The following is an 18,908-nucleotide window of genomic DNA, read 5'->3' as shown; positions in this document are numbered from 1 at the left end:
AGCTGCACCATATACCCAACCATGGGGGTAGTGGTTGGGTTGTAACCATGGGGGTAGAGGTTGGGTTGTAACCATGGGGGTAGAGGTTGGGTTGTAACCATGGGGGTAGTGGTTGGGTTGTAACCATGGGGGTAGAGGTTGGGTTGTAACCATGGGGGTAGAGGTTGGGTTGTAACCATGGGGGTAGTGGTTTGGTCGTAACAGGCCCTTTAAGGGTACCCTAACAGGACAACACTGACAGACCGGAATGGGTACAACCCAACATCTTTACTGACCATAGACAAGATTTTATTTACTGCGGAAGTTATATCGTCACTGTGAGACAAGAATGTAATTAAATGTGTTTTCCTTGCCTGAGATGCACTGTAAATACTGACGAAGACGTTATGCTAAAATGTCGTCAGCCTTCTCTACGATGCAGAAACACCGGAGTGTAAATCACTCATAGGAATGTAGTGAGCCTATGCCAAGAGAGCACGACTGACAGGAAAAATGAAGGAATGACTCTCCTCAAGAGTTTTGCACCTGAACTCGAGTTCAGGGGTAAAATGCTTACAGTGCAGGCTGCGATAAACGTCTGGAACAGAAATATGATGAATAATGAATGGGGAAAAGTTTCCATAAAGTCTCACCCCAACTTTCCGTAGTAGATCGCCTACGATGTTGAGCGCCGATATCCTTGCAGAGGGGGTTAGCGGAGAGCCACCGCCGCAGCCATTGGCTAGCACTGGGGGACGAAGAGACGGCGTTAGCGCTGAACATCGACACACATCGACAAACAGCAACAAGCATCAACATACATCAGCCAGACACAAAACAAACAGCGACAAACATCAACAAAAATAAACAAACTTAAACAAACTTAAACAAACTTAAACAAACTTAAACAAACTTAAACAAACAGGTTCAGGAAAGGAAGGGAGAGCACAAGATCTTTTAAAATTACAGTTAACTGTTCCCACATCATGTCTCCAGTGAAGGACACATGGTGGTGGAAGGACTACATGGTTGGCATTGATCATTACGGCTTTGCCGTCCTCTGCTCTTGTCAAGATCCAACACAAAACTATGGCCTGGAGTCAATCAACATCTGTCCTTAACTCTGACTCACAATGCAAATGTTTGTTTTGTTTCCCCATCACAAACACAGCTTGGCGAATAGATTCCGGTGTTGGCTCAACGTCTGTTTGTGAAGTACAAAAGCAAAGGCTGGCACTTATTTGGTAAAGTTAAAGACACATGCTGACTGAATTCAGACCCAAGTCTCCCAGGAAACCAAAGTTGGAATAAAGTTCTCCTGTTGGAGGGAGGAACCGGGAGTGGGTAAGCTGCTAAGCAGGGGGTCCCCAATTTTGCCTGAGAAGGGCTGGTGGGTGCACACTCTAGATCTTCTAACAAATCAACTTGTCCTAGGTTGGTGCGACCAATGCCTAGGTCTTCTAACTATTCAAGTTGTCATAGTCAACTTATCATAGTTTGGCGCAACTGAAACCTAGCTATTCTAACGAATCAAGTTATCATCCTGAACTTGTCATAGGTTGCTGCGACCAATGCCTAGGTCTTCTGACTAATCAAGTTTATCATAGTCAACTTATCATAGGTTGGTGCGACCAAAATTAAAATGAGTGGAATCTGTTCTGGTCCCGGGCTAGAGTGAAAAAGGGATGGGCTGGGATGGGCTGGGCTGGGCTGGGCAGGGCTGGGCAGGGCTGGGCTGGGCTGGGCCGGGACGGGTTAGGGGTGTAGGGCGAGAGCAGGGGGCAGACCTTTGGGGTTGGCGAAGGCGTTGTCCAGGCCCTTGGCGACGGGCGTGGCGGGGAGCGACAGGGAGGCCTGCACGGCGGAGTCGGTGGTGTCGCAGTCCAGCGTGGGCGAGCTGGGCGCCGACATGCGCGTCACGTCCGTGTTCCTCTCCCGCACCGCCAGCTCCTGCCGCAGGTCTGCAGGGCGCGCGCACGGACAGACGGACAGAACTTAAACGGGGATGGACTGACGGGACGTTCCCTGGCCTCCTCCGCAGGCTTGTCACCTTTGGGGCAGTTAGCTTCACTCTCAACCACCCCACCCCTCCCCTCCCTCCCCCGAGCCCCTTTATCCAAACCCTGCCTCTCAAAAGCTCGCCCCAAATCCCATTACGGTCTCCTGTGAAAAGCGTTAACAGTAATAAACCGTAATTGAATTAAATTAATTCACAATCTCAGAAATAATTTTTTTTTTTTTTAAAGTGCTAGTTGTTGGGGCGGTACCCTATAGATACATAAAATTGTACCCCAAGTCAGCAATTTCAAATTAATTTGTACCTTCTTTTACTCATTTGTACCCCAAAAAAAAAACCATTGCTGTACTTTCAGGACGAAAAACAGAAGCGCACCTCCTCCACTGAGACTTCCTGTCTGAGAGTGCGGCTTCACTCTCACCCCCCCCCGCCCTCCCTCCTTCACACCGAGCCCTGCCTCTCTAAAGCACCCCCTAAATCCCTCTTTACAGCAGCGCTCCGGCTGTGGGCTCGGATCCAGGGCTGCAGTCTTCCAGCCTCCCCCTGCACTCTCGGAGGAAACGGCTCTTCAACAACACTTTACTTTCAGACCGGCGGCATCACTACGGCAACAGCACAACACAGGGCCTGATTGACCGAGACCTTTAGCACACGCAAAACCTTTAGCACTCGCAAAAAAACTAGCTGATGTTTTTTATCCAAAGCGACTTACGGTTGATTAGACTAAGCAGAGGCCACCCCCCCCCCCCACTGGAGCAATGTGGGGTTAAGGGCCTTGGTTCAAGGGCCCAATGGCTGAGCGGATCTTATTGTGGCTACACTGGGGCTGGAATCACTAATCTTCCAGGTCCCAGTGATGAACCTTAGCCACAATAATTGGTGCAGAAGAAATACCTTGATCGATCACTGGTCATGTTATTGTTATTGTGTGTGCTAAAAAGGGTTGGAATGTGCTAAAAGTGTGGGGGGAACAGTAGAGGGGGGAACAGTGCAGGGGGGAACAGTAGAGGGGGGAACAGTGCAGGGGGGAACAGTAGAGGGGGGAACAGTAGAGAGGGGAACAGTGCAGGGGGGAACAGTGCAGGGGGGAACAGTGGGGAGGGGGGAACAGTGCAGGGGGGAACAGTAGAGGGGGGGAACAGTGCAGGGGGGAACAGTGGGGAGGGGGGAACAGTGCAGGGGGGAACAGTAGAGGGGGGGAACAGTGCAGGGGGAACAGTGGGGAGGGGGGAACAGAGCAGGGGGAACAGTGGGGAGGGGGGAACAGTGGGGAGGGGAGAACAGTGCAGGGGGAACAGTGGGGAGGGGGGAACAGAGCAGGGGGAACAGTGGGGAGGGGGGAACAGTGGGGAGGGGAGAACAGTGCAGGGGGAACAGTGGGGAGGGGGGAACAGAGCAGGGGGAACAGTGGGGACAGTGTAACTGCACGGGCCCATACGCACCTCTGGCCTCGTCTTTGAGCCTCTGCACAGACACCAGGAGCGACTCCTTCTCGTCCAGCTCGCTCTCCAGGAAGGCGTTCCTCTCGATGGCCTGGTTCAGCCGCTGCTCAAAGTCCTCCAGGGACACGATGGTGGCTCTGTGGGCACACGACACTACGTTAGTTTATCCACAGCCACTTACAGTTGATTAGACTAAGCAGGGGACAACCCCCCCCCCGGGAGCAATGGAGAGAGCACCACCCGGGAGTTCCACGTTTCCATGGCACCATGGGAGTTCCACAGAAACGTCCCCAAATTCTACCGCCTGTTCCAGGGACCTCTCGTCTGTGCCTTAGAACCCTGGTGCTCACTCGTGCCCGAGAAGGGCCCCAGAGGGGGGGACGGTTTTATTTTTCGCCTCACAATCAGCGCCCTGTTCTGATCCCAGTAACCCCCCTGTGAGAAAACACTAAACGTGTGTTCAGCCGTGTTAATTGGCCGTTTAAGGGCAGGGTAACCATGGCAACCTGCACACCCTGCTGCTGTCCAAGGCCAAGACTGAACACTATGGCTCTATACCTACACCTGTATAAGAGGCCTATAGACCCAAGTGCGTTCGCTCCTCCAGAAATCAGATCGGTCATGCCCTGGACTTAACTGGATCCAATCTGATTTACGCAGCACTTAAACCCGTTTGGATAAACAATCTGGGGTAACTGGTGTGGAATTAGGGGATTGGTTAACCAGCGGTTTTCTGCCTCTCTTTACGATCGCACTGGCGTCAAACACAAATCAACTGACTGTGGGGCGGACTGACTGGGCCTGCTGTTTGAGGCGTGTTCAGAGAGAGGCTAACTCTTCCACAGGTCTGCTGAGGGTGGTGACGGTTCAGTTATTTAACCCGACCCAAAACGCAACAGGGGCGGTACAGGTGAGCTGGATCCAGCTGTATGAATTTATGTGTACAATGAATCACAAGCAATTATGTAACCTCACCTTTTTTTTTTTGCAGCTTTTTTTTTGTAATTTATGAAAATAATTTTTCTATTTTTCTATTTGCATTCACTTTACACTACTTATCATTACTTTTCCAAACTTAAATTCAGTTGCTTTTTTCTCCTGAACGCCTACGTGGAGTTTTGCGTGCCATGTTTCTCGTAATATTAGTATTATGGGCTAAGATGTGAGCGTTGCTGTGCTGTACATAAATTTCAGTCAGACCTTTATTGTGCCTAATGTTATTATAGTTACATTAATAATATTATAATGGATTAAAGATTGTGGCAGACCGCTTGGCTCTCTCCAGGTCATGGTTGGCCTACTCCAGCTCTCGTAAGTAAAGATGTTAGTCAGTTTAATAGTACTGTTACCTCTTGGCTCTCTCCAGCTCTCGTACGTAAAGATGTTAGTCAGTTTAATAGTACTGTTACCTCTTGGCTCTCTCCAGCTCTCGTACGTAAAGATGTTAGTCAGTTTAATAGTACTGTTACCTCTTGGCTCTCTCCAGCTCTCGTACGTAAAGATGTTAGTCAGTTTAATAGTACTGTTACCTCTTGGCTCTCTCCAGCTCTCGTACGTAAAGATGTTAGTCAGTTTAATAGTACTGTTACCTCTTGGCTCTCTTTAGCTCTCGTACGTAAACATGTTAGTGAGTTTAATAGTACTGTTACCTCTTGGCTCTCTCTAGCTCTCTGACGTAAACATGTTAGTGAGTTTAATAGTACTGTTACCTCTTGGCTCTCTCTAGCTCTCTGACGTAAAGATGTTAGTCAGTTTAATAGTACTGTTACCTCTTGGCTCTCTCTAACTCTCGTACGTAAAGATGTTAGTCAGTTTAATAGTACCGTTACCTCTTGGCTCTCTCTAGCTCTCGTATGTAAAGATGTTAGTCAGTTTAATAGTACCGTTACCTCTTGGCTCTCTCTAGCTCTCTGACGTAAACATGTTAGTGAGTTCAATAGTACTGTTACCTCTTGGCTCTCTCTAGCTCTCGTACGTAAAGATGTTAGTCAGTTTAATAGTACTGTTACCTCTTGGCTCTCTCCAGCTCTCGTACGTAAAGATGTTAGTCAGTTTAATAGTACTGTTACCTCTTGGCTCTCTCTAGCTCTCGTACGTAAAGATGTTAGTCAGTTTAATAGTACTGTTACCTCTTGGCTCTCTCTAGCTCTCGTACGTAAAGATGTTAGTCAGTTTAATAGTACTGTTACCTCTTGGCTCTCTCTAGCTCTCGTACGTAAAGATGTTAGTCAGTTTAATAGTACCGTTACCTCTTGGCTCTCTCCAGCTCTCGTACGTAAAGATGTTAGTGAGTTTAATAGTACTGTTACCTCTTGGCTCTCTCCAGCTCTCGTATGTAAAGATGTTAGTCAGTTTAATAGTACTGTTACCTCTTGGCTCTCTCTAGCTCTCGTACGTAAAGATGTTAGTCAGTTTAATAGTACTGTTACCTCTTGGCTCTCTCCAGCTCTCGTACGTAAAGATGTTAGTCAGTTTAATAGTACCGTTACCTCTTGGCTCTCTCCAGGTCGTCGTTGGCCTGCTCTAGCTCACTGACGTAAGGATGTTAGTCAGTTTAATAGTACCGTTACCTCTTGGCCCTCTCCAGGTCGTCGTTGGCCTGCTCCAGCTCACGCACGTATTTGTGCAGCTGCTCCTTGATGCCGCGGGTCTGTCCCAGGTCGTCCTCCAGCACCGTGATCTCCTTGTAGCTCTGAGCATACTGCTGCTCCAGCTTCTCCTGAGGAGAGACGGGCGGCATGTCAGAGACATTACATTACATTACATTATTGGCATTTGGCAGACGCTCTTATCCAGAGCGACGTGCAGTTGATTAGACTAAGCAGGAGACTGTCCTCCCCTGGAGCAATGCAGGGTTAAGGGCCTTGCTCAAGGGCCCAACGGCTGTGCGGATCTTATTGTGGCTACACCCGGATTAGAACCGCCGACCTTGCGGGTCCCAGTCGCGTACCTTGACCACTACACCACAGGCCTCACTCACTCACTCACTCACGCACACACACACACACACACACACACACTGGAGATGGGACCGCTCTTAACCTACATTCCCCTAATCTATTTTTCAGAAGCTGGATCGCTCTCCTAAGCGGGCGGGGCACCGGCGCAGCTGCCTGTGTGAGCGGGGACTGCACGCTCTCTCCAATCCTCTCCTGGAGCGCAGTCCTTTCTATCGCCGTTTCACCAGCAAACCGGCTGAGACCCGCTCCATTCTCTGTGCCTCTGGGTGCCCCGCACAATGCAGACGTGCTGATTCAACACACACACACTATGAGGAGAAAACCTGATTTTTTCTTTTTTTAAACACTGCTCGCAGGGTGTTTAATCTGCACACAGTGACAAGCTCCACTGTTATTCTTGGCTTGTCCTGGGCCTATTGACATACTGACGAACAGGAAGGGTCTGAATACGCTTCAGCGCTCCACTATTAGACTGACAGGGTCACAGTTACAGAGTGACATCGGCTGAATTAAGTTCATAGCGACAATAACGAAAACGACATAATATTTTGTTACTTAGCTGACGCTTTGATCAAAGCGAGTTGATGTGACTAAGCAGGGGACAAACCCCCCCAGGAGCAATGTAGTTTTAAGGGCCTGGATCAAGGTGCCCAGCAGCTGTGCGGATGTTATCGTGGCTACACCGGGGCTTGAACCACTAAGGTCCCGGGTCCCAGTCATGTCCCTTAGCCACTAGGCTACAGGCTGTCCCAGTCATGTACCTTAGCCACTAGGCTACAGGCTGCCCCAGACATGTACCTTAGCCACTAGGCTACAGGCTGTCCCAGTCATGTACCTTAGCCACTAGGCTACAGGCTAGCCCCAGTCATGTACCTTAGCCACTAGGCTACAGGCTAGCCCCAGTCATGTACCTTAGCCACTAGGCTACAGGCTGCCCCAGACATGTACCTTAGCCACTAGGCTACAGGCTGTCCCAGTCATGTACCTTAGCCACTAGGCTACAGGCTGTCCCAGTCATGTACCTTAGCCACTAGGCTACAGGCTGCCCCAGTCATATACCTTAGCCACTAGGCTACATTCACTACTAATGACGCTCCACATTAAGTATGGGAAAGATACCATCTGTACCACTGTTATTTAGATTGTTCTGTCTAGAGGACATTCCTGTCTCGGTCCTGGGCGATGACCTCATCCCTGTGGCATTCCGTGGTTGGACACACAGGAAGCCACTGTGATTGGACACACAGGACCTCTCATTGTGGTCCGCTGTGATTGGACCGCGCGCGCTAATTACAGACACAGGCGTGCTTGCGTATCTCCCCGGGTGAATCGCGCATGGGAAACGCGTGTAGACGCTTAACCCCTTCAAGACCTTCAGGGTTTTCGGCTTTGGGTGAGAAAATTGAGAAGGTTTGGGGCTGCAAACAACAGTATAGCAGTCATTTTAATCGGTTGAAAAAGTATAAGGTTGAGACACTCGAGTGCTCGATGGCTGTCATGGGACTGAAATGCTTGAACAAAAATGTAAAAAACCTCAGAGGAGTGTTTGCATTCCGCATGCAAACCACGCCGAACATCTGTGGAATTTGCCGGAACGTGTGAGCGGGTGAGAAACAATGGGAAGGGCAGAGGTGTGTGTGTGTGTGTGTGTGTGTGTGTGTGTGTGTGTGTGTGTGAGTGTGAGAGAGAGTGTGTGTGTGTGAGAGTGTGTGTGTGAGTGTGAGTGTGTTTGTGCGTGTGTGTGTGTGTGTGTGTGTGTGTGTGAGAGAGTGTGTGTGTGAGTGTGTTTGTGTGTGTGTGTGTGTGTGTGTGTGAGTGTGAGAGAGTGTGTGTGTGTGTGAGAGAATGTGTGTGTGTGTGTGTGTGTGAGTGTGTGTGTGAGTGTGAGTGTGTGTGAGTCCGTGTGTGAGTCCGTGTGTGAGTCCGTGTGTGAGTCCGTGTGTGAGTCCGTGTGTGAGTCCGTGTGTGAGTCCGTGTGTGAGTCCGTGTGTGCGCATTTAAGTTCTTGAGAGCTGTGCTCGGGGTGAACTCTGGCGTGATTTGATTTAGCGGTAATGTTTAGGAAGGTCACAGAAAATCCGGCGATGGCCAGATTTGAATTACAGGCCTGTTTCTGTCCCTTCATCCTCTCCTCCCTGCTCTTTAATGAGAGGGAACCTGCCACCTCTTCCCACCTCCTCCTCCCACCTCCAACCTCCTCCAACCAACCACTCAATCTCAATACAATACAACTTACTACATTACAGCAAAAGCAGTTCAGTTGTAATAGTAGTTCTGAATTAAACTAATTTTCAGTAGAAGCCCTTTTGCATTAAGATTGTGTTTTCTTTGACAAGTATTACATCAGCCTGGGTAACGGCAGGTCTGCACTGACAAATAAAGCTTGAAGTGAACCATTACACAGAAGCCTGTGGCCTTTGAACCTTGAACCAACATTCCACATTCAGCTCCATGGCGGACTAAAGTTCATCAACGTTTGAACAGAAACAAAAACAGGCCAAAGTGCCCGTGCTCCACACAACACGTGCCATGAAACTCTCGACCCATACGCTGTGGATTCTGCCCGTCTTACACGCGTCCCAGCCAGGTAAAGGAGCCTGCAGGTAAGAGCCGAGCCGCAGTGAGGGCTGCCTGTCTCTACCTGTCCACCAGGTGTGGATATGCCGTCCTGTGAGGACCTGCAGCCCCTCTGCACTCCACCTGAACCCCTGTACCTGATGAGCAGGGGGCGCTCCCCCCCCGGAGCAGTGCTGGGTGAACAGCTGCACTGATCTTACTGTGGCTACAGTGCGGCCTCAACCACCAACCTTCTGGGCCTCAGTCTTAGCCACTAAGCTACAGGCTGCCCCCAAGCATGGACCTTCAGGTTCTCCCCACTTTACCGCCGGGTTCTCCACACTCTACCTCCGGGTTCTCCACACTCTAGCTCCGGGTTCTCCCCACTCTAGCTCCAGGTTCTCCCCACTTTACCGCCGGGTTCTCCCCACTCTACCTCCGGGTTCTCCCCACTCTACTTCCGGGTTCTCCCCACTCTACCTCCGGGTTCTCCACACCCTAGCTCCAGGTTCTCCATGCTCACATACCTTCAGGTTGTCCACACTCACATACCTTCAGGTTGTCCACACTCACATACCTTCAGGTTGTCCACACTCACATACCTTCAGGTTGTCCACACTCACGTACCTTCAGGTTGTCCACACTCACATACCTTCAGGTTGTCCACACTCACATACCTTCAGGTTGTCCACGCTCACATACCTTCAGGTTGTCCACGCTCACATACCTTCAGGTTGTCCACGCTCACATACCTTCAGGTTCTCCACGCTCACATACCTTCAGGTTGTCCACACTCACATACCTTCAGGTTCTCCACGCTCACATACCTTCAGGTTGTCCACACTCACATACCTTCAGGTTCTCCACGCTCACATACCTTCAGGTTCTCCACACTCACATACCTTCAGGTTGTCCACACTCACATACCTTCAGGTTGTCCACACTCACATACCTTCAGGTTGTCCACCTCGCTCTTCAGCCTCTGGTTCTCGACCTGCAGGTCTCGGATGCGGTTCTCCGCCTGGCCTAGCTGGGCCTCCAGCTCCGCCTCCAGCTCCCGGCTGCCCTCCTGGAACTCCAGCAGCTCCTCATGGGCGTCATGGTAACTGCAGAGAGGGAGGGGCAGAGGGGTCAGACCTCCATCAGGAACGGCATACCCACCACATACTCTGGTCTGATGCGGGGCTATGGGGCGACATTAGCCCAGGAGGTAAGAGGAGGGCTATGAGGTGACATTAGCCCAGGAGGTAAGAGCAGGGCTATGGGGCGACATTAGCCCAGGAGGTAAGAGGAGGGCTATGAGGTGACATTAGCCCAGGAGGTAAGAGCAGGGCTATGAGGCGACATCAGCCCAGGAGGTAAGAGCAGGGCTATGAGGTGACATTAGCCCAGGAGGTAAGAGCAGGGCTATGAGGCGACATCAGCCCAGGAGGTAAGAGCAGGGCTATGAGGCGACATTAGCCCAGGAGGTAAGAGCAGGGCTATGAGGCGACATTAGCCCAGGAGGTAAGAGCAGGGCTATGAGGCGACATTAGCCCAGGGGGTAAGAGCAGGGCTATGAGGCGACATTAGCCCAGGGGGTAAGAGGAGGTAAGTGTCCCTGAGCAAGACACCTAACCCCCAATAGCTCCCAGCGAGCTGGTCGGTGTGTGTGTGTGTGTGTGTGTGTGTGTGTGGTGCTTTGGGTAAAAGCACGATATAAATGCAGTCCATTTACCATTTACTATGCAGAAAAGGAAGTGGGCACAACATCTGTTCATACTTTTTTTGTAAGTTAAGGTTTAAGAACAAAAAAACCCCCCCAAAGAAACATGTAATTTGCATATTTATTTATCTTGGTCCGAAAGTATTGAAATTGTGGATAAACTTATTTGTAAGCTTTCCAATAATAAGAGACCGTGCGTCTAGTTAGGCTGGAGGGGTCCAATATGGGTCTACTGTCAGGGCCCCCGTCTCCTGAATGGTTGGTCATTCTGGTGAACGAAACCACATTCTAACAGTCTCTCATATAGGTTAACGCATTCAAAAAATTCAGAGGGTCAGAAAGCGGTTGATTTCTGACGGAATGGTACGCTTAGTGGTAGGCAAAGGCGGGCATTGCTGGGCTGAATGGCTTGTTCTCATCGTTATGTTATGTAATGACACATAAAGAGTGTGTGTTGGAGCTGTAATGGTGTGCACAGCCCACACCCTCTGAACAGAACAGCGCCTACAACAGGCCCCGTTTCCTGGGTCTCTACACGCTCCCCAACCAGGCCAGATAAACGGCTCATTAACGCTGCACTGGCAGACAGGCCGCTAATTTCATTACTGCCAATGGGACAGTGACATGATAACAGGGTCACTTGTAAACTGTCCATTACCCCCCAAGGGACACGCCATCACTTGTGCGCGCGCACACACACTCATACCAATGCTCACACACACACACACACACACACACACACACTCATACCAATGCTCGCACACTCGCACACTCTCATACCAATGCTCACACACTCACACACACACACACACACACACACACTCACACTCACACACTCACACACATTCACACACACTCACACACACTCACACACACTCACACACATTCACACACACTCACACACACTCACACACACTCACACACACTCACACACACTCACACAGGGCTGGACTGGACACTGGGCCAGAGCGCATCCTGTTTCTCAACAATGCCAGGAAACAACAAACAGGCGAGATAAAACAGCGCACCCTGATAAACACGTCTCCACTCAGGCTTATCAGCCGCGGGTGCCCCTGCCCCGACAGTCTGTGACTGTGACAGCTCCCCAACTGACTCTCTCGCACACAGACTCTCTCTCTGACTCTCTCTCTCTGGCTCTCTCGCACACAGACTCTCACACTGACTCTCTCTCTGACTCTCTCTCTGACTCTCTCTCACACAGACTCTCTCTCACACAGACTCTCACACAGACTCGCACACAGACTCTCTCGCACACAGACTCTCTCGCACACAGACTCTCACACAGACTCTCACACAGACTCTCACACAGACTCTCTCACAGACTCTCTCACAGACTCTCACACAGACTCTCTCACAGACTCTCACACAGACTCTCACACAGACTCTCTCACAGACTCTCTCACAGACTCTCTCTCACAGACTCGCACACAGACTCTCTCGCACACAGACTCTCTCGCACACAGACTCTCTCGCACACAGACTCTCTCGCACACAGACTCTCTCGCACACAGACTCTCTCACAGACTCTCTCACAGACTCGCACACAGACTCTCACTCTGACTCTCTCTCTCTGGCTCTCTCGCACACAGACTCTCACACTGACTCTCTCTCTGACTCTCTCTCTGACTCTCTCTCACACAGACTCTCTCTCACACAGACTCTCACACAGACTCGCACACAGACTCTCTCGCACACAGACTCTCACACAGACTCGCACACAGACTCGCACACAGACTCTCTCGCACACAGACTCTCACACAGACTCTCACACAGACTCTCACACAGACTCTCTCACAGACTCTCACACAGACTCTCTCACAGACTCTCACACAGACTCTCACACAGACTCTCTCACAGACTCTCTCACAGACTCTCTCTCACAGACTCGCACACAGACTCTCTCGCACACAGACTCTCTCGCACACAGACTCTCTCGCACACAGACTCTCTCGCACACAGACTCTCTCGCACACAGACTCTCTCGCACACAGACTCTCTCACAGACTCTCTCACAGACTCTCACACAGACTCTCTCACAGACTCTCACACAGACTCTCACACAGACTCTCTCACAGACTCGCACACAGACTCGCACACAGACTCGCACACAGACTCTCACACAGACTCTCTCACAGACTCGCACACAGACTCTCTCGCACACAGACTCTCACACAGACTCTCACACAGACTCTCACACAGACTCGCACACAGACTCGCACACAGACTCGCACACAGACTCTCTCGCACACAGACTCTCTCGCACACAGACTCTCTCGCACACAGACTCTCTCGCACACAGACTCTCTCGCACACAGACTCTCACACAGACTCTCGGAGGGGGAGAGAGGGAGAGAGAGAGAGAGAGAGGGAGAGAGAGAGAGAGAGAGAGAGGGAGAGAGAGAGGGAGAGGGCCTTTAGGTAACAGGTGGCTGTGCTAACAGAGCCCCCCCCCCTAATGACCACTGCACACTGCTGAGCCAGCCTCCTGCCACTCAGAAACACTCACCTCTCTGTGTCCGCCCAGGCCTCCCTGAGAGGGGTACAGAGTGTTCGGGACGGGGGGGGGCGGGGGGGGGGGGGGGGGAGTCCTAAATATAGATGCAGCGGCAGCAGGCTGCTCGTGTGACCGGAGAGGGCAGCGCCTCGCAGTGACGGTTACCCAACCGCCTGTCACCGTGGCAACGAGCGCTGCTAAAAACGGAAGCCCCCAGACGGGAGGGGACGACTGACGGTCGCGCGCGGGCGGGGGGGAGGTCAGGGGTCAGGGGTCAGGAAATCCTATAAACAAGGCGCCAGCTGGGAGACGGGGGTCGTCCTGACTGCGGGATGAGGTCACTGTGGTATTTTGGTGGCACGGGCTAAAGGCCTGTTCGGGGCAGGGGTATTTCTGGAGGACAGGCGGGAGGGCTTTGTGCGTCCTGCGCCAGGGCTGTCAGTCACGTCCCGGATATCCCACTGCCTGAGGAGCCCCACGGACCAGCCAAATCACCAGCCTGTCTGTCTGCCTCCACCCTGACTGACTCTGACACACTCACACTCACACACACACACACACTGCAGCAGTTCACATAAGCTCTGTGTGCAGGCCGATGGGAGCCCTTTCATCAGAGTCCTACACAGTGTGTGAGTGTGTGTGTGTGTGTGTGTGAGAGAGAGTGTGTGTGTGAGTGTGTGTGTGTGTGTGTGTGTGTGTGTGTGTGTGTGTGTGAGAGTGTGTGTGAGTGTGTGTGTGTGTGTGTGTGTGTGTGTGAGGTGCTGTCATGCTGAGGTGCTGTTTTTCACACGGCTCATTTATTTATCCTTCTTCAACAGGAAATTCCTCAATTTTTTTTTTTCTCTTTCTTTCCTTGAACCCTGACTTATCCCTGCATTCACCAACATGTGCACATGCAAACACATGGATGCAGGCTCAATTACACAGAGACAGAGACAGGCACACACACACACACACACACAGACACACAGACACACAGACAGACAGACAGACAGACAGACAGACAGACAGACAGACAGACACACACACACACACACAGACAGACAGACAGACACACACAGACAGACACACAGACAGACACAGACAGACACAGACAGACACACACACACACACGCACAGACACACAGACAGACAGACAGACACACAGACACACACAGACAGACACACAGACACACACAGACAGACACACAGACACACAGACAGACACACAGACACACACAGACAGACACACAGACACAGACACACACACACACACACACAGACACAGACACAGACACAGACACACACAGACACACACATACACACAGACACACACAGACACACACAGACACACACACACACACACAGACACACAGACACACAGACACACAGACACACAGACAAGACACACAGACACACACACACACACACACACACAAACACACACTATGTGGGGAGACGGTGCTTCTCTCTCCCACACTGAGAGCAGTGGATTCTGGGGGCCCAGAACAGCTTCCCGCAGGTCAGTGGCGGTCTCTAACGCTGCTCTACCCTGGCAGGCTAATGCAGTGGCCAGGGACCCGGCTCTTAACTCAGACATCACCAGCTTGTAAAAAGTTTCAGGATAAATGAGCTAATCGCCTAAATGCATGTAAATTAAATGATAAACCAGATTGAGGCCATCCCTTAAAGCCCAGAGGATAACATTTCTTTCCATAGAGCGCAGGCTGAAAGATTTAGGGGCACGCTAATGCATCCCAATCAGTAGATGTGCTGCTAATTCATCTTTCCCCGGGTTAGCGCACAGCAAACGCTCCCGAAATGGGAGCACAGCAGAGCCCTGATATTTTTCACAGAAAATAAACATATTCTGCCCCCCCCCCCCCCCCCCCCCCCCCCCCAGGGCAATAGAATACCCAGGGCTGTGCAAGTCACGAGCCAAACAGCACACTGATTGAGTCAGCTCCACAACTATGTCACCTCCGATACACCTGCAACACTGGCCCTTTCACAAAACTGACAGTTTAAATTGACAGTTTAAAACAGTTGAAAATTGACAGTTTAAAACAGTTTAAATTGACAGTTTAAAGCGGTTTCAATTGACCGATTGAAACAGATTTCCACTGTGTCGGTAGGTCTCCTTCGTCAGATGAAATGTGGGTCAGGCCTGACTGTGTCAGTAACGGTATTCTGAACGGTCTATTTAGACGCTTTGACCCAGGTCTTGAACAGATAGAAGTGGTTTTAGATGACTAGCCAACAGCCAGGGAGCATGTCCAAAGGTAAAGACATAGAAAGATAAAGAGAAATACTCTGTACGACGTATCAGCTCATCCCAGCACAAATTCCTCACCACCACGAGCAGAACTGGAGCACAATATCCTCCTGTATCCTGACTCTCAATCCCTTTTAACACGATAATACTCAAATTAAAAATATAGTCCTGACCACCCCTTACTTCCCCCCCCTTAAACTGCATCTACTCCGTACAACACTTATCAGCCCTAACATTATTTTTAGTAAATGAACATTTATGTAGCGCTTTTATCCAACGCTTTACAGCAGATGTGTTGCTAAGGGCGACCGGCTGACACGCAAGGCCCCGACCAGCTCGTCGGGAGCAACTGAGGGTTAGGCATCTTTTTTTTATTTTTTAAAGATATTTTTTAGGCCTTTTTCAGCTTTATTGGACACTATATAGTATAGAGAGACAGGAAGAATAGGAGCGAGAGAGAGGGGAAGATATGCAACAAATTGTCAGACGGTTGGATTCGAACCGCCGACGTCGCGGCTCGCAATGAGCATGCGGTCAGTGCTCTACAGGCTGCGCCACCGAGACACCCAGGGGGGTTAGGCATCTTGCACGGGGATCCAACCGGCAACCCTCCCGACTGCCAGACAACTGCCGATGACTCTTACCTCCTGAGCTAATGTCACCCCTAATTCTGAAGAGTAAATCACAGGATCACAGGACGTCCCGACTCTGAAAATCTGTCCTCTGTCTGACGCCAGCCCAGCAGACAGGTCTAATAATGTCACGTAATGAGGTTCTCCGCTACCTCTGATGTCATTTCATCCCAGACGTATGATTGGCTCACAGAGGCTAGCTGCGACAGTGCCATCAGCCAATCGCAGCGAGGCAAGAGCACTAGAAAAAACGTTTTTTCTTTTTATGTGAGCAAGAGGGGACATACCAATTGTGAAGACCCCAAACGCATTGAAACAACATCCACCCTGCACCTCCCATGAAAGCTGAACGTGGATGAGCAACCCAAGCATAAAAACACACTGAAAAGTATGGGCTGGTTACCATCATCCCTCTTCAGGAGTCTTTCAAGAGAATTTCATACAGTGCAGTCCGTAAGTATAGAGGGGACAATGTATAAAAAGGGTACAAGTGCTTGTTTGCTGGAGTTAAAACAACAACAAAAAAAACAAAAAACGTGTCCAAATACTTACGGACTGCACCGCACATATGTTGCAGTATGCTACCACCAGATCTCAGCAACATCAGCGCTGAACACGTCCCACAGAGGGTTAACAGCACAGACCAGGGATTCCAGATCACGTCTGGATTCCCGGAGTCACAGTCATCGGTCTGAGCGACTTGGCCGAGGCGTTGCCAAGCAGCACCTGCGTGCCAGACGACATACCTGACATGCCACAGACGAGCCAGGACCGAGGCGGCGACATCATCACCCCGCGACCGGCCCCCGCCCCTCCCACGGCGGAGACCATGACGACATCATCACCCCGCGACCGGCCCCCGCCCCTCCCACGGAGGAGACGATGATGATGTCATCACCCCGCGACCGGCCCCCGCCCCTGCCACGGAGGAGACGATGATGACATCATCACCCCGCGACCGGCCCCCGCCCCTCCCACGGCGGAGGCAATAGCGACATCATCATCACCGCAGACTCACCTGTTCTTGTACTTGAGTGAAAGGGCCTTCCAGTAATCAATTTCCTCGTCTTTCGAGGAGAATTTCGGAATCATCTCTGTGTCCATGGCAAACCAGCCTGCGGAGGCGGAAGGAGAAGGAAAATTAGTCGACGGGAGATTTATTTGCCCTTTTCGAGGCCAGTTATCGGGACAGACAAAAGGTACCCGCTGGCATCCGCACCCCTCTGAAAGACATTTGTATGCACATGTGCAATTAAATTATTCCATCTGTAATTTGCATTTGAAATGAGAACTTGAACATACATCGAACACACTCACACAAATACAGTGGATACTATTGCCTTCCAATGACTTATGCAAATCATCTTAAACATCAATCCATCCGACAAGCAATTTCGGATGCTAATACATCACTCTAAATGTCCAGATCGCTTGGTACAGAGAGTATTAAAACTGAGATGACTGAAATGAATAATTTAAATTGAATTAAAAGCAATGCTTTCACAGAAAGGTTTACGGACACACAGGTGAGATCAGAGCAGTGTATGATTGGCTCACAGAGACAAGCTGCGACACTGCTATCAGCCAATCACAACAGGGAACAGCCTTGGAACAAGGCCTTCAAACTCTCCAAAGGAATAATCGACATCAAGAGCGACTAAAGATAAACTCTTTGAAAGTCAAGATGCTCACGGCCCGGTTTCGAAGACGGAGCGAAGACAGCCTTGATCTGACACCAAGATGCACAACTTCTCCCCCGTTCATTTACATCCTGCCATTGTCAAAGCGGCCCAGATCGCAGGGACGCGGCTCGTAAAAATAAACATCGTCCCTCAAGCGCGGGCGTGTAAATCTCCCCCCGAAAACATCGTCCCTCAAGCGCAGGCGTGTAAATCTCCCCCCCCCGAAGGCGGATCTGTCCTCTTCCTCACCCCGCTCCACATTCCCCAGCTGGCACACATCAGTTTCCAGAAGCAGACGCCGCTAGAACAGGAGCCCGGCAGAGCCCTGTAGCGTGTGCTTCAGAGCAGGCCTGTACGTCTCCGACAATCTCACAGACAAATGTTCCCTCGCCTGATACATCAAATATTTGCATACTGGAGGAGCAGCTTCCCACCCTGTCCCGAAGCACGTTTTTTCGTGCCAGGAGGGATTTGCATTCGGCAGCTGGGGCTTTCATACCTAGACCGTTCTCTTTTAAATGACTTTTCTGCTTTTTTTTTTTTTTTTCCTCTCTTTTACGGAACAGCCGTCAGCTGTCAGCTGTGGCTGTGGCCACCGTTGTTTTGGGTTTTCTCCTCCCAACAACACGCCGCGCCAACCCACTGCAGCCCTGCCCCCGCTCTAAAGGGGAATCCCACCGTAAAATGACCTCCCGACTCTGTCCGGCTGATTCACACCAGCGCTCAGCCAGTTCCCTGGGAGTACACGGAAACCCACAGCGTTGTTCTGACCTTCTCCGAAGCAATAAGTTAGTTCTTCCAAAATGGTCAAGGCTAAAGGCTAAAGGTGAACATCATTATGACTTATCCCTGCAATAAAGATAGTGCATTTTGGCGCCGATATCTCTGTGCAGAGTTTGCTTTGGCGAGCCACACAGAGGGAATTGGTCAGTTAAGCGGTTATCTGTTCAATGAGCCCAGTGTGGTTTTGCAGTGGAATTCCCCCCCCTTCCATGCACACTGTGGAGCGCTTAGCCAGGGCGGGGCTGAGACGAGGCCATCGCAGCCGGCTGAAACCCTCCCTCCCTGGGCCACTCTGCAGCCAGTCATGGGTCTCTCTCTCTCTCTCTCCCTCCCTCTCTCCCTCTCCCTCCCTCCCTCCCTCCCCCTCCCTCCCTCCCTCCCTC

At 50.9% G+C, this 18,908-nt stretch overlaps 1 protein-coding gene across 3 annotated transcripts in view; it reads right to left on the bottom strand.

The window, feature by feature from the left end:
* Window positions 1-18,908, bottom strand: part of LOC133115923 (nuclear distribution protein nudE-like 1-B) — a 39,009-nt gene that overhangs the window by 7,011 nt on the left and 13,090 nt on the right. For all 3 annotated transcript variants that reach the window (XM_061225404.1, XM_061225405.1, XM_061225403.1), the window contains exons 2-7: window positions 17,079-17,175; window positions 9,907-10,060; window positions 6,009-6,157; window positions 3,439-3,575; window positions 1,767-1,940; window positions 633-727 (exon numbers count right to left, since the gene is read on the bottom strand). In XM_061225404.1, coding sequence (XP_061081388.1) covers window positions 633-727; window positions 1,767-1,940; window positions 3,439-3,575; window positions 6,009-6,157; window positions 9,907-10,060; window positions 17,079-17,164 — 795 coding nt within the window. In that variant the 5' untranslated portion in view covers window positions 17,165-17,175. The remainder of the gene's footprint in view (window positions 1-632; window positions 728-1,766; window positions 1,941-3,438; window positions 3,576-6,008; window positions 6,158-9,906; window positions 10,061-17,078; window positions 17,176-18,908) is intronic.

This window comes from Conger conger, chromosome 2 (assembly GCF_963514075.1).
Source record: "Conger conger chromosome 2, fConCon1.1, whole genome shotgun sequence".
NCBI classification, from domain to species: Eukaryota; Metazoa; Chordata; class Actinopteri; order Anguilliformes; family Congridae; genus Conger; species Conger conger.
The sequence above is the reverse complement of the archived record's forward strand: the minus strand, read 5'-3'. Positions and strand labels throughout refer to the sequence as shown.